This window comes from Castor canadensis, chromosome 2, assembly GCF_047511655.1.
Source record: "Castor canadensis chromosome 2, mCasCan1.hap1v2, whole genome shotgun sequence".
In the NCBI taxonomy this organism is placed as follows: Eukaryota; Metazoa; Chordata; class Mammalia; order Rodentia; family Castoridae; genus Castor; species Castor canadensis.
In genome coordinates this window covers 11,423,071-11,440,018 of record NC_133387.1, presented here as the reverse complement: position 1 = coordinate 11,440,018, position 16,948 = coordinate 11,423,071, and the positions used below count along the sequence as shown (strand labels likewise).

The window sequence follows — 16,948 nt, the reverse complement described above, 5'->3', positions numbered from 1 at the left end:
CACTGAAAGAACACCTAGTAATCTTTTTTCTCATTTGCATGTCTGGGACAATTTTCCTGGCTGAGATTATAGCTGGTACTAACATGAGTAAAGAAAAAGTCCTATGAGATAGGAGTTGGGAATCAGAGGTAGCTACAGCATGGGTATTTCTATCAACATTTGCAGAGACTCCACCACAAGCAAGGGCATAATAATTAATCTAATATTGCACATTCAACTTGGACCAACCTTTTTCAGTTTTTTGTTTTGCTTTTTTGGCATTACTGGGGTTTAAACTCAGGGCCACATGCTTGCTAGGCAGGTGCTCTACTACTTGAACCACATTCCCAGCAAGTTCAACCTTTCTGGAAAACTATCCAGTAACAGGTACTAGAAATCTTAGAGGTTCACATGTTTTATTCTGTCATTCCACTTCCAGAAATATACATTCATTATAAAATCAGATGTGGAACTTAGACATATAAATATGCACAGTGTTGATTTTTAAAAATTAAATAACTTTAGATTTCCCAATTTAAATAGTTCTTTTCAGATATCTTTCTACATCACTCCTAAGGATGTCTCAATGAGTAAAATGTTACATGACTTAGTATAGTACATATAGATGCATACATGAGAATGCTTCCTCTATAGAAATGAATCAACATTCTTAAGTATTAAGTATTTTTCCCAAAGAAGCGATTCTGAATCTACTTGCAGATGGCTTGAGCTATTCTCAAACTTAGATTAACCACTTCAGACTCCTGATTCCCCACCCCTCCTAAAATAGAAGTGAGGTTAGAGAAAATGTTATTGAATTTAAACTTCAAAACTCTTGAAAGATCATTCTCCAAAATTAACACCATGAGTTCACTTAAAAGAATGATGTCATCCAGAGAAAAGACTGCAGCAACGTGACTACTTTCTTTGACTTTGAACCCATCTGGAAGAATGCCTCATTCACAGATGTCTGGTTTGTAAAGGAGCACTCATGAAGTGGAGGCAGAGCACCACTGTGGTTAGCACTTCCCCAAACAACTATTCTTGATTTTAAGACCCAAACTTTATAGAGCCTAAGTATCTTATAATATTTCACAGTCAGTGATTACATTGAAAGAGTTTAGATTTACTTTTTCCAAACTCAATACATCACCAAATCAAAATTATATAAGAGGAAAACCTCATGTTGCATCCCTCATAAGTGTAATTGACAGAATATCAAAATTATATGCAGATATTTTGAGAAGTACTCCAAGTTCCATCAAAGGGGACATGCACTGGAGTTCTTTCTGTTGCAGAGAAAAGCATCCATCACCACGTCACACTTAGATAAAACTTTCTCTGCCACTGTGCACAAGTCGTGAACCATTTACCATAGTATGAATTTCCAGACAACAAAACTCAAAGGACAACCACTGGGCACTGCTGGTTTAAAAGTTCTGAACAATGATAAATATCATCACTAGTGTGATCAAGTTCCTTTGTTTGTTTTCATTATTTTTAAAAGGAATCCAGTATGTCTCTTAGGCCAGGGCTTCTCAACTTAATTTAATTAGCATATATTAGTTATACAGGGGGATTTCATTATGACAGTTACATATGTATCTTAATTAGATTCAGCCCTTCGTCATTCTCCTTTATCCCTCCTCCTACTTAGACCATTTCAACAGGTTTCATTGTTCAATTTTCATACACATATACATGTATTTGGGGATCTTATTAAAAATGCAGATTTTGGCTCAGGCATGATGGTGCATACCTATAATCCCCTCTACACTGGTGAAAGAGAAGGAAGTATCAGTTTGAAGCAAACTCATGCAAAAAAAAGTTAGTGCAACTCTACCTCAAAAAACAACCTGAGCATTGTGGTGCATACCTCTAATCCCAGGTAGGTAGAAGGTGGAAACAGGAAGATGACAGTCTGATGCAAGCCCCAGTCAACAGCACAAGATCCTACCAGAAAAAATAAGTTACAGCTAAAGGGCTAGAGGTGTGGCTCAAGTGGTAAAGCACCTATTAGCAAGCATAAGGCCCTGAGCTCAAAGTTCAGTACCACCAAATAAATAAATAAATACTGTGGATTTTTATTGAATCGAACTGAAGTTGGGTCTGCGATTCTGCATTTCCTGAAAGCACCTAGGATTTCAATTTGAGTAGCAAGGTTTTTAAAGTACCACATAAATTTATATGAAATTTATTTATTCATATTATTTATGTTTATATATATTCATATATTATTATATTCATATTATTTATTCATATTATTATATGAAAAACTCCATTTTCCTACTTTTGTTGTTGATTTATTTATTGATTGATCATAAAGCACTGACTATTTCCTCTGATGATTTATCAAGACCTTCTGTGTAATGGAAAATAGGTTCCAGGAAGCATGGCCTGGTGACTTCTCATGATTCAGGAGTGGATTATTGCTGCCACCCTGGGTACTGACCTGGAAAGTCTGGGAAGTAAGAAGAGCCATCTGTGAGTCCAATGCCCATTCCTTGCCCAGGGCAGAGAGGCAGGCAAACAACTGCTCAACAAATGACTAGAATATTTAGTGTAGAAGAAGCAGAAGAAAAGGAAAATCTGGTTAAGGTTTTCAATATTTGGAGAGCAAATAAGTAGGAAGCAAGAAAATGTCTTCTATGCTATTTAACTTGGAAAATAAAACATAAAGGTAAACTTCCCTTTTTTAGACATACATTTTTAATAATCAGTTGTCTGCTGAACAAGGATATATGTTCTCTCAAAAAGACTGAGCTACCTGAACATGGCCAGCCAGTTGACTCTAAGGTGGCTTAGAGCCTTTTCTGTGCTATACTTTTCAGCACAGAATAGTAAGGACTTGTGAGGTCTCCTAGGATCCAATACTACAGCACTGTGCTTAGATTAGGAAGAAACTTCAAAAGTTTCTTTTTCCTGCTTTAGAAAAAGAAAAATTTTCAGCAGCAACTGCCTGAGAAGCCAGGCTTACATATGACCTAAGAGTATATCAAAAAAACTTAAATTCACTAGAAGTCACAAAAACGAAAGAAACTATTCCAGTGTGACAAATTAATGCCTTCAAAAACAATGGTGTGATAAAGACACAGGAATACTCTCACCATGAAATCCATTTGTCTCAGTATTTGTTTTGCCGCCTACAAAGAATAACTCTTTCTCATGGATTTAGCCAAGAAAAACAAATTTATTTGATAGGAAGTTAAAGCACAAACATACCTCATTTTCTTAGAACACCTCAAAAGACATCTGCAGTTAAAATATCAAAATCCACAGATTTTCTTTTTTGTGTGATCAAGCTGTAATAGTTTAACACTGTTAATATTAAAAGTGGCCTCACAAGCTCACTTGATATTTTCAATTGTTTCTTCTAAAGGAATCCAATTCTTTCAGATAGTGAGACAAAGTATCAATTTACAAAATGGTCTCTAAAAGAGGCGAGATTATTATTATACTCACTTTAGAAGTGTCAGTTTCTAAAAGCATCCAGCTATCAAAATGCTAATAAGGGAAGATGGAGAGGAAGTGTCACAGGGACTAAGACCACTAAGGGACAGGAAATTGATTCTCAGATGACATGGAAAAGATGGCTTACAAAGTTAATGATATTATTTAAGGCAAGAGAAACAATGTGGCCATTGACAATAAGAATGAACCAAAAATTCTCTCATCGAATACCATGAAACTAATGAAAAGTATGACGAAAACTTAGGCAAATACAAAAAAATCAAATCAAATTCTGGAGAAAGTTAAAGTATGCCACACACAAAGTGAAAGGGTAGCTATGGCGTAAGTCTTATACATTATAAGCAAACTGAAGAGATAAAAAGCAAGAACTCAACAACTATGAATTATACACCAAAGAAAGCATCCACAAAGTCAAAGCAGCAAATTATGCCAAAACATTCAGAAGATGGGTGGGAGAATAAAATAGGATTAACCTCAGAAACTTTAAAATCCACTACTTTGTTTCTTAGGTGGCCCTGGATAACAAAATATTACAATCTTTAATCAGCAGCCTTGGCCAGAGATTTCTTTACTACACAACAAAGAGAGGAAAGTTACTTTTAAAAAAACTGCAAGTTTTCTAAGTTTCAAAGCAGACATATTCTTTCAATTTAAATAACAAAAACCATTTGAAGTTAAAGGAAACATACAGCCATAAAACCCAGGTGTCAGCCACAGTTCTATCTCTAATACCTTTTCCAGGGCTGTCCTTCGAGAAAGAGTATTTTTACCCTTTCTTTAAAATTCATCCCAAAGTATTGAGGCTAACAGTTGCTCTTGGCTGAAATAAATTTTTAAAATGATAAATTATATAATTAAATATAAGTCAAGTATGACCAATGAAAATTCAACATCTACATTAAGATATGCTAGGAACGTAAACTACATGCTAAAGTTAGAAGGTTTAGTACAAAAAAATCTAAACTACAGCTGGGTGTGGTTTCTCATCCTTCCCCATCCCCTTCCAGTTGATCACCCTGGCCTGTTTTCTGAAAGAATCCTGTTAGATTGGCTTAGCTCAAATCTTCCTTAACCCTGATGTTTCCTCTCACTAGTTTTCCATCCACGAACCCCCCCCCCATACACCTGCTCCCCTACTGGTCTACACTGCATTCAGGGTTGAGTCCAGACTCTCACCCACACTGCAAAACCTGGAAGCAGGGCTCACTCTACTCTCTCAATGGTTCCCAATAGTGTTCTTTTCTGTGCTCTTTATCAAGTGTCCTTGAATAATTTTCACTTTAACAATGGGTATTCAAGAAGTGTTGAAGGAATAGATTTGTATGTAAATATAAAATAGCAACTATATAAGAACAAAATTGACCCTTCAGTCATTTACCAGCTATATTCTATTGAAGCAACATTGAAAATTCCCTTTGTTCGTAATCATGAGAATATAAGTACCCTTCAAACTGTGATGGGGCTATGTCCCAATAAACCTAACATGTTTAAAATATAAGTCAAAAATGCATTTAATAAACTAACCAATGCGGTGTAGAGGATCAGTTCATTAACTTCACAATTGTGAGGCTGACTGGGAGCTAAGGCTGGCTGCTTGAGGTATCACCAGAGTCATGTATTGATAACGAGCTCAGGAAAGATCAAAGGATGGCTGAATTATGTCTCCCAAAATTATACACATTTAAGTCTCATTCCCAATACTTCAGAATGCAACTATAGTTGGAGATATGGATATGCCCTAGTCCAATATCACTAACATTTTCATAGGAATTCCTGTTCCTGTATCTATTAGGAAATAGGTACAACCATCTGAGGACATCTGCAAGACAAGGAGAGAGATCTACAGAAGAAACCAAACAAACCAAGACACCTGGGACTTTTGAAAACCAGAAGAGTGAAAAAATAGGTGAGGGTGGGGGGAGGGGAGTTGGCCCAAACAATGTATATACAATGTAAGCACATATGAGTAAATATAAAAATGAGTAAAAGAAAAAAAAAAAGAGCGAGAAAATAGAGTTCTGTTGTTGAAGTCGCCCTGTATGTGGTCTCTGCTATGGCTACACTAGCAACTTAACACATTGTTCCAAATGTTTAAAAACTGTTCAACAACAGATGAAGTACTTCTTTCTACATGTAATTTATATTAAACTACAGTTTCTTCAGTCACAAAAGCCACATTTCAGATGCTCAGTGCCACACTAAGCTACAGACCTAAAGAACAGACAAACCCAGAAACGTCTAAGTAGTATTCTCAAATGGTTGGGAAGTCGACAAAAAACACATTTCTATGTATTACATTTTCAATCAATACAAATAGATAGGACTCAAATCTACTTATATATCATTCCTACCATGATTTGTTGAATGGAGGATAAAGACAGAAGTTAACAGTTAAGGACTAAGGGCCACACGTATAAATGTTATCATCAAGGGTTCCTAAAGCCTCAGGTGCTAAATAATACAAAGAACAGATGTAGGTGACCAGGACACATTTACTTTTGGAAGAAGTCAACACTGTAGGTACAGATTACCCAGGGATTCCCAAATCACCCACTGGTAACTAGGGAATATCAATATATCCAACCTCAGCTTTTATAAAGTCTTTTGTGAACTTAATCAGGTATTTTCAATGCCAATTGTGTTGAGAAATACAGGAAATATCATTAACACTTTTTCCAAATAAAATATTCTCAGATTCATTACCACTTAAAAAGTGTCATATTCAAAAAAAGTACATATGCTTTGTTCACAATAATCTCATGTACCTGTGAACAATAAAATTCAACATGCATGACAGAAGAATACAGAATTTGAGAAACGAAAATAAGTACCTATCTCCTTTGAGATTTAATCAGAAAAATGAATGTAGGAATTTCAAAATTCAATAATCAGTATATGAAAGTTTATCTACTACAAGGTTCTATAAACTTTTCATGTGAATAGGCCTCTACTTCAAAACTTGCTCTTTATACCTTATATTTTAAATTTCCCCAAGGACTTAATGTTTACATCTATTATTTTACACAGATAACAAAAACTAAGGCCTGAAGAAATTAAGTGACATGCTGAGGTCACATCAATCCTGCACGGGTGGCTAAAACTCAAAGCTTCTCATTCCTAAGCCTTTCCATAGGCATTGGTACCCTGCTGAGGCGTTAGAACTGTTCCCAACACATGGGGTTGCGTGAATGTTAGTGTCAACTCGATCGACAGTACACTAATGATGTATAAAATCATTATTAAATTCAGAATAAGCCTCAATAATGGTAATTCAATTCAGAAGAAATAAGTTCCAAGAGCATCATGGTCATAGGAATCTTTTTTTAAAATTTGAATGTATATAATCTTTTTGCAAAGGAATGCAGAGTGATAAATAAAAGGTGTGCTAACTTAAAAGTTATTTATGAAGATCAAATTATGTGGAGAAGACAAAATGAAATGTGTGACTCAGAAATTATCATATCTGTAGTGACAGATATTACATATAAAATTGCTATATATTTTAATCCATCAGATCCATTTAAGAGTGATATAAAAGCTTCATTTGAAATGTTAATGTCAAGAAGATTAAAAATGTAAAAAGCAACTATGTTAGTTTTTTTTCAAAAAAACTAAGTCAAAATGCATAGGTGGCCATTGTTGGAAACAAGCAACTGGCAAAATTACTTTTAGAACAATTGAGAAATCTAAATATGGATGAGTATTTGTTGTTATCAAATATGATAAATGGGTTTATAAACTGAATAAAACATCTAAAGGCATGTTCCCGTTTGCAGCAAATGTCTGGAAGGATATAAATGTAAAGACACACAGACTAACTGAAGATACAGGTGATAACAGTGATAATGTATGAAGGTCTGAACTGTGGTCCTTTTATTCTATTTTTCTATATCCTAATTTTCAATAATTTTTATGCTGTGGTTTGGGTGTGATTGGAGTGTCCCACAAAGGTCCACTATGAGGAAAGGCTTAGTCCATAGCATGACGTTATTGGGAGGTGGTGCGGATATTTTAGAGGTGGTATATTGTGGGAAGGCATTGGGGTCTCAGAATGGACTACAGGACTGTTCCCCTCTCCCCCATAGAGAAGTGACTGGTCGTTCCTACATGGCTGTCTGCCGTGATGATCTACCACCTGCCCTCTCACTAGAGGCTAAACCAATGGAGTCAGTCCAATCTTGGACTTTTCCATCTTTTTTTATAAAAGGTTTGTGCCAGGTATTTTTTCATTATAGTAACAAAAAGCTAACTAAAACTAAGCATATATTGCAAAAAAAAAATATGTAAAAAGTAAATACATAATTTTTGTAAAGTATACTCAATAAAGCTGAAAAAATGTTAAGTAGTTTTATTAAACTAGAAATTAAGACTTCTGTAATGGCTGGGTGTCTTAAGAGGTTGGAAAATAAGCAATATTAAAGTAATGATCCTTTATTTTGACTATGAAGTACTTAAAGTAAATCAACTTTACTTTCTTTAAAATGTTACAAGCGTACAGAGTTCTTACTATAAATTTTATGATAAAAATTATTGGACCACCGTTGTACAGGAGGCCTATCACTATAAGGTGCATAGCTGTATTTGGTTAGTCATGCAGAACCAAGATATGGATGCAATTCATTCCCATCTTAGGGAATTAGAATATTTCAAAGATTAAGGACACAAAGTATCAAACACCTTCTATCTTATTCCCTGGAATAAACTTCTCTATCCTCTAAATTATGTTTTACACCCAGTGCTCAACAATATTCTTCCAAAATCTCCATCAGCACTCTCCAGCCTAATCCAACTGTCTCTTCACTCACAGCCACCATGCGGATGCTGTGTGAATGTCTCTGTGCCCAGGTGCAGCACCTCCCAGCAGGGCACATCACTGGCAATGCTCTTCTGAGTTCCCTGTGCCTCTCTAAAATTAAATCTAGTGCACTTTTGTTGATCCCTGGTTGATGTCTGCTCATCCCATGATTTGTCTACTCCAGCCTGCCCTTGTCCTCCCTCAAGACCCTGCAGTGCCTACGTGGGCTCTGCAATTCCACATCTAACTAGAATCCATCTTGATTTCTTCCTGACCCTCCACCTAGACAGTGTACTCCTGGACAGAAGGTACCACATTGTTCACTATTGTATCCAACACGGTACCAAGTACCAAAGGACAGGCACTAGTTAGTTGACAATTCCTCTAATAATGGAAATGCAAACATGTCCTTTCACCCAGCAAATTGATTTCCAGAAATTAATCCTACTGATGCATGCACATAAATAAGCAAAAAATATTATGATCAACGATGTGTTGTAGGTGAAAATTAGAAATACAATGTCTATTGGGAAAGACTAGTCAATTTGAATCTGCATTGTCCATTTGATGACACAAAACTTGAGATAGCTATATAAATACCACATCAATGAACGAGTTATAGAAAAGGGCGTAAAATAGGTCGTCTTTTTTAAGTCTATTATATATACAAGCACATAATGTTAAGCAACACACAAAACTGGGGGGGGGGTGGTTATCAGGGATTTTTGATAGTAGGGATCAAACCCAAACCTCGCACTTGCAAGCAGGTGCTTTGCCCTGAGCCACAGCACTTCTAGAATGATAATTTCTGGTAAGTGGAATGGTCTGTTTACTTTAGAAATGCTTACATGTTGAAAAAAAATGAAAAGAACACATATAACATTTGAGGTAAAAAAAAAACATTAAAAAATGTATTTTAACTCACTATCCCAAAATTGTCACTTATAAAACAATTTATAGTACAAACCCATATTCTCTGAAACAAGTAGTAATGGTTACTTGTGGAAGACAGAGTCCAATAAATATTCAGTCTAAGGTGAACAGTATTTTCTTTTAAATAATAAAGCACTTTAGTTACCAAAAATGAGGTTTTTTTTAAGTTTCATCTTTCTCTGAGATAGAGATTAACCCAGAAAAATAAGTATTTTGGCTCACAATACCTCTCCTAGCAACCCCTTCAACTGTAGAGAAGCTGCTTTACTGCTGACTGCCCAGTCTACTAAATCCAAGTATAACAAATAAACCATGCCAACAAATTAAATTCACAAAAAGTACGAATACCAAAACTTTCCCTGCTCAGTAAGTTTTAAATATCTGCTTGGTGAAGAGAATCCCTCTAATGAAAATTTAACCTCAAATATTTACTGAATTACTAAAAAGGGGAGCACTGCACTTGTCCTTCACAGCGACTGCTCCATTTCTAAGCATCTTACACAATCCAGAGTCATGAATATGGCCAGGGCCCTGCTTCATGGCCAAACCAAGAAATGAGACAGAACCTTACACACATCTTCCCCTGCAGGACTACAGAAGAAACTCCGAGGACACCTCCCTCCCCTCTGCTGAACTGTCTGTCTGGACCTGTACCTCACACAGGAATCACTGGTCCCCCATAGGCCTGGCTCCAGTGTAGAGCTGACAACTGCTCTGACTTCAGGAGTCAAGGTCTTCTCCAATGAGACTCTGCTAAAAACGAAGGACCACAGCTGTTTTTCTTCCTGTATTACTCCAAACTTTTTCCACCTCAGCACTGACCCTGAAATCCAACCATCCATTTGTTTTCCCCTCAGACTTACTGCTGAATATAATAGCTTACAACTATTGAAGTGAAGTGCTTTATGTATTAACTCATTTATGTCACAATAACGTGTGAAGTATTTCTACCTTACAGATGAAGAAACTGAAATACAAGGTCAGATAACTACAAAGTGGCAAACATAGGATTTAAACCCGAAGATTCTAATTCTTCACTATAATCTTTACAATGCAGTACTCTCTATCTTTGTAATTCTTTTAACCCAGAAAACATGAGCCATCTTCAGACAGTAATGCTCTTAGGTTTTAATAAAAATCTAAAATGTCAACTCTCCACCTGAATTAAATGTTTATTTTTGGAAATGCTGTTGGTTTTGCTACTATTGAGTAACTTACAACTATGAAATTTAATTTGCAAAATGTTATTGGCAATGCTTTTCCTTAACTTTGAAAAGCTGTTCACATTAATAAACACCCCTCCTCTTAATCAAGTAAAGAACTGGATTTCACAGGCCACTTGATGACTCTTCCATCCACAATGGGCCACATAGAGAAGGCTGTTCCCATAAGATTACATAGCCTAGTGACATAGTAGACATCTTAACTTGCTTAGGTCCTCTTGACGATGTTCACACAATGAGGGAATCACCTAACACCACACTTCCCCAAATGTGTCCGTATCCTTATGTATTCATAACGCACATGTAAAGAACTGGCATAGTGAATGACTAGAATAAGAAGTCAGCATCACCTATTGTTATTACTGTAGCCTTTGATTGTTTTACCATCACCGTTTCCAGGATGCAGATCACTGACAAGCTCAAATCAAATTCAAAACCCTAAACAAGAATTCGTGTGTCTATAAGATTCGAATGCAAAATTTAAAAATGATGCTTTCTGCTGGTGAAAGTGATAAACCAGAAATTTTATACAATGGAAACACAATAAAAACTGGAAAATTAAAAAATGCATCTAACCTTACAAATGTATCACACAGAAGTCAATCGCGACACATAAGAGCAAATGCCACTAATAACACTCATCTCATCTATTTCCATGTCTAGTACAATTATTTGAAAGTTTAAAAAATAAAAATCCTAACGGCTGGGAATGTATAACTCAGTGGAAGAGCACCTGCCTAGCATGTGCAAGGCCCTTGGGTTCGACACCCAGCATTGAAAACAAAGTAATAACAATCAAAAAAATCCCTTTAAGACACTACACAACCACTTAGTGATCTGTTACTAGGTATGCTCGGGTACCACCGGATAACAAGTGCATCAAGAACAGGCATCAGTGACTGTTCTTACACCTTCGGTTCTGCTCTGGCGGAGATGTGCGCACACAGAGGTGAGAGGTCTACCACCCAACACAGGGGTGTTTACTGGGCTCCCGCTGGAGGACACGCTGCATCAAGCCCACAAAATCTCAAAAGACAACAGCTAAAATGTATGCTCATTTCTCAAATAAGGAAACTGAGGCACAAACGAAGTTGACTGATAGCAGGGAGCTAGGAAGTGGGGCTGAGCTCAGAATGCAACCGCAGTGGGTTGAGTGCAGTGCTCCTGGCCTCTTCCCGCCTCTGCAGGCGACACGTGACGACACTGCCAAGCTCGGCAACGGATACAGTACCAGTGGGAAGCAGGGGCTCCAACGGGGTAAAGACATGCTCCATGGCGGCTTATGAGCCTGTGCATTGAAAGAATAAAAACACGGTGCGAAGTTAGAGGTTGGTAAACCTAAGAACGCGCCGCTAGAGCCCGGGCACACTGCGCGGTGGACTCTCCCGCTCCCCGCGCGCGTGCTCGCAGCCCCGCCTCGCCAGCCGCGCGCCCGGCTCCAGGCCGGCACTGGGTCTCCGGGGGCCGCCGCCCCCTCCCCGCCCCTCCCCGCCGCTCCCCGCGCCCTCCCGCGGCCCGCGCGGGCGGCAGGGCTGCAGCTCCACTTACACAGCGCCGGGCGGAGCTAGCGGTGACGCGGGCGCGGGCTGCGGGAGCGCGGATCGACCGCTCGGCGCTCGGCTGCGCGGCCTGGGGCGCCCGCCCGCCCGCGGTTCCCGGACCCGATGCCCGAGGCCCCGAGGCCCCGCCCCTTTCCGGGGTCCCGGGTCCCGAGCCCGCGCGTCCCGCTGGCCGGCGTCCCGTGCGTGGTCCCCGCGCCGACGCGGTGACCTGACGCTGGGCCCCGGGGCCATCCTGGTCGTCTGTGCCCGGCTCTGGCGGGGGCCGCCGTGAGCTGCAGACCTACCTGCTCGCGCCTGACTTTCACCAAAGCTGTCCCCAGCCCTCCCCTTGATCTCCCGCTAGCTGCTGGTGTCCTTCCCGCACCTGTGGGAACAGTCACGGAGTGTTTCCCTTGGAAAAAACTTTCCTACCTGCAGAAGAACCGTCACTCTTGCCTTGCAGCCTTTTCCAAAACTGAGCAAGATTTACAGACATAAAGCAAAATGTCCTCACTGCCACCAACTCCTCCTTCCTTACAGAGAACGCAAAACTTCATCTGTGCTAAGTTTCCGATTGGGCATGGGACATTGAATTGACAGATTTTTCACACGTGCATGGCCATCTCCTCAAGAAGTCTGGCCCAAAGAAGTGACAAACCTAAATGCTTGCGTATTAGTATTAGCTACAGCAAATTTCAAAAGTCCACCTTTACAGATGCCAGCAGTAAAACTAAAAGACCAACTGGGGGACAGAGAAATATTGATACATACAACACAACTGATTGCTGTAACAGGCAAACAAACCAACGAAGTGACCCAGGACATACTAAAAATACATCACTATACATGAGCAAACTTAAAGAGAGAAATTTATTTGCCAAATGGCAAACGATTTTTATTACCACAAATATTTACATTTACTGAGAAATTGTTTCACTTACTGTAGAGGGTTTTTATATTTTTAATTGTCTTAAAATAGTGGCGCTAAGAGAACTAAAATTTAATTGTTTTACCCTTGACTCCTCATACTGTAACAGCTGCAAGTTTAAAGCAATCAGTGAGTATTTATTGAATGTTCATTCTGGAATCCTTAACAATAGTCTGGACTTCTACTTCTCCAGTTCTCCTTATAGCTGACCCATCACGCCTGATTACTCCCCCACCCCCGCTTTAGCTCATTTAGGATTGATTTCCCACCCAGCCATAATCATAATCTGTATCTATTTTACTCCCCTCTACTAGATTGCTAGCTCCCTAAGGGCAGGAACCATATCTGTTTTGTTCAGTGATTTCTCCAGCTAAACAGTATGTTCACCCAAAGCACAGGTTCAATAAATATTGTGGTATGCATTAATATATGGTTGGAGAAAATGGAAAATGATAGTATGCTTTATCAGGTGTTTTTAAAAATAATAAACCAAGTCAAATGCCCTCCTCTGAAATAATATCAACAGAATAAATTTCATAGCTGCAAATGGTAGACGGATCCCCCTGTATTTCTTAATATATTTCAGTTTCCTTAAAAAATGATTGCTGAAAGTGACCTCTGAGCAAAAGAGAAAGTAGGTAGCAGGCCATGGGTTGAGGCAAATACCACTTTTTATCTCAAAAATATTCTCACTTATTTTAGACACATTTTTGTTTTTAATTGGCACTGTAATTGCACATATATATGGGGTACAATGTGACAAGTCATAGATCAGTTTGTAATGATCAGCTCAGGGTAATTGGAACATCTATCACCTCAGACATACATTATTTCTTTGGATTCAAAAGATTCAAGATCTTATTAGCTACTTTGAAATATTTAATTAATTGTTGTAGCTATTCTTGTCCTACTGTGCTATAGAGCATTGCAAGTTATTCCTTCTATCCAATTGCGCCCCCATATCTACTAACCTTTGCATCTCTGCCTCCCGTACATCCTTTTCTGGTAACCTCTCTTCTATTACTTGCTTTGAGATCAACTGTTTAGCTTCCACATATAAGTGAGAGAGCATATGGTATTTGTCTTTTTTGCCTGACACTTTTCATTTAACATACATCCTCAGTTCCATCCATGTGGCTGCAAATGACAAAATCTCATTATTTTTATAACTGAATAACATTCCATTGTGTATATAGAACACACTTTATCTATTCATCCATTGATTGACACCTAGTTTGATTCCTTATCTTGGCTACAGTAGACCTGGGAGTATAATTGTCTCTTTGACAGATTATTTTCAATTCCTTTGGATATATACCCAGTAATGGGATTGCTGGATCGTATGATAGTGCTATTTATATTTGTTTTTTGAGGAACCTACATGCTGTTTTCCCTAGTGACTGTGCTAATTTATACTTCCCCCACTGTGTATGAGAGTTCTGTTTTCTCTGTATCCTCCCCAGCAAGTGAAGGTGGAGCCACCAGTTGGCCAAGTAGACACAGTGTGTTCAGTAGCAGCGTGAGTTACCTATCAATATCTGAGAGCTGCATGAGTGACTCTAAGGATCTTTGGGGGGCCTCTAGGGATTGAACTGGTCACAGAGGTCTGCCCAGCTGCTTCCTAAGACTGAGGATGGGTAGGAAGGGCAAAGCATCTGTTTCTCAGGGCCTCAATAGGTTCAGCTTCTGGGAATGGACTGTTCAAATGCTTCTCTGGGCCACAGGAGGCTGGTGGGTCAAAAGGCTTCTTCCCAGGCTCATCGGTGGGTGGGCAGAGCCACTTCTCTGCTTCCCTGAGCCATGTGGGCTGAGCTGCGTGGGGCAGGTTGCCTGACTATGCTCCAGGGCCAAGAGTGCATGGGTAGGACCATCTTGCTGCTTCCTGGGGCCAAGATTGTGCAGGTGGGCACTCTGGGTGTTTCTGGGGCAGCAGGAAGAGTGACTGAGGCCTCCAGGTTGGTTCATAGAGGAGGTCTCAGGAACAGAAGGGGTCAGCTGACTGGCTCTTCACAGAATCTCAGGTGGGCAAGAGCTCATGATGGCTATGTGTGTCAAGATCCTGAGTGGCGAAGAGCACAAAGTAAGGCAGACTTTTTCTGCAGGGCAATGTAAATGGGTGATTGTCTGCCAGCTCCCCAAATTGGGCTCGAGGACTGCATGTACCTCATAGCTGCTAGGAGTGGATGCCTCAGGCACCTATAGCATGAAAAGGAAGGTACTAACAGGGGACTCCAGTTTACAATTTCCTCACTGAACCAAGTCCCTGTTGGTTCAGGGTTGATCTGAAAGATGAAAAGATAGAGACTGTATGCTTAGTTCCCTTCTTAACAATGCCATTGGGTATCTCCATGCTCTACAATATCTGTACCACATCTTCCACTACACTCTGATGCTCTGCCTCAAACACTGCATTTTAATAGCTCCCTTTTCCTTGTTTGTATCCTTCGTTATAAATGCAGGCATGTAACCACTTTGTTGATGTCATCCTCTGCCCATATTAATACATACTTTTATCATAAGCATATTAAGAAATTTAAGTTGCTACAAAAGTGTATAATGAAGAGTATTAAGTCATTATTAGTAATCTTTGGTACAAGGGTTTAGTTGTTTCCAAGTGAAGCCATATGCATACATGTTTGCATGGTATAACTGTCAGGAGAGAGATCCCATAGCTTCAACCAAAATTTCAGTGGGTTCCAAATCCCTTAAAAGGTGTATACTACTGGTAAATAGTTCAACAATATGACTGCACATGGTAGAAAGTATAATAGTGTAAATAGGAGAGAGGCTCTAAAGATTAATGATATTTAGGGGAAAGCAGGGAGTATTACAATGTGGAACACACATGACATGGAAGCTGCAGGCAAATTCAAAGAGGTTGAGGTAAGAGGAATCCCTTGAAGATAGAATGAAAAGGATTGCATAAGCTATTTTGAAATAATGACTCTTGATTTCAAGGGTTGATAACAAGGGTGGTATCAGTCCAAGACTGAACATGCAATTGTTGGATACAGGTCATTGCAGAAGTGTTTTCATTGTAAGGTTACAGTGGCCTTTCTACAAGGTTGTATTTGTGACAGAATCTTTTGTAGTAGTTCTTGTTATCAAACATATGTGCATAAGAGTTCCTCCATAATTTTCTGGCTTTGTTATATTTATTTATTTATGGTTAGAGCTTCACTTTGATTCTAGCAACTTTCACAAAATGAACTTCTAGGATTAAATAAAGGGGGGGTTTCCTATTTCCCTTACCAATCATCTTGCATTCTGCCCCCATTTTCTTGAACTGATGGAGTTCAAGATATATGTGTGTTTTTCTAAGTGATACTGTAATAAAAGAGCTCTGTAGTGAAATAAGTCTTAAAAACACAGCACACCATGGCCAACCCTCCTCAGCATTTATAATACATTATCCACTTTTTAAAAACCTGTGAAGACCAGAAGTAAAGAAGCTGTTTAAGTCCAAACCTAGAATGTATCAAACACATTGGAGCAGGTAACACTGTTTTCTAGGCACACCTATTAAAAGTGTGCAGAACAGTCTTGCTCTAACCTGTTGGGAAAAGCCACAGATACTATGAGCCCAGGGCCTGCAATTTTTTTGTGCAAATTCTATAGTTCCTACTGCTGCCTCTGAGTGTTTGAAATCTTCCACATTTTAGCACTTTTTTGTTCAGAAAACCAAATCATTCACTCAACCTCAAAATGCATACCTATTTTGATCTCTCCAAACACAACTCAAGCAGTATTTTCAAACACCTTTAACATAGTTCTACTTAAATATTTTACAACCTCTGATTTGAGTAACTAAAACTGAAGTCCTTAATTTATTCCTCTTTCCAGTGTCTCCATTTCTGTCTTTAGTATCATTATTCTTCTGAGCTCCTTGATAAGGCTTCAATTTGCCTTTTTTGTTTTCATTTCAGAAACTCAGTCAGTTTCCCTCCTTCCTGTTCTAGTGGTCACTTTTCCAACTGTCAGGGAAAAGTGGATAAGCATTCTATCATTGTCATTTCCCTTTATTTGCTAATCAAAACTCTCATTCTTTTAAGGCCTATCTAAAATATCACTATCTCTG

The 16,948-nt window shown here is 38.9% G+C and overlaps 1 protein-coding gene across 7 annotated transcripts in view; it reads right to left on the bottom strand.

The window, feature by feature from the left end:
• The window catches only part of Tpk1 (thiamin pyrophosphokinase 1), a 300,962-nt gene extending 288,376 nt beyond the window's left edge, over nt 1–12,586 (bottom strand). For 2 of the 7 annotated variants that reach the window (XM_074061393.1, XM_074061384.1), the window contains exon 1: nt 12,375–12,586. In XM_074061393.1, coding sequence (XP_073917494.1) covers nt 12,375–12,438 — 64 coding nt within the window. In that variant the 5' untranslated portion in view covers nt 12,439–12,586. Of the gene's footprint in view, nt 1–11,632; nt 11,690–11,949; nt 12,032–12,374 lie in introns of those variants that run through there. The other 5 variants (XM_074061358.1, XM_074061361.1, XM_074061380.1 and 2 more) reach the window with 5 other exon arrangements.
• Nucleotides 12,587–16,948: the final 4,362 nt, after the last annotated feature.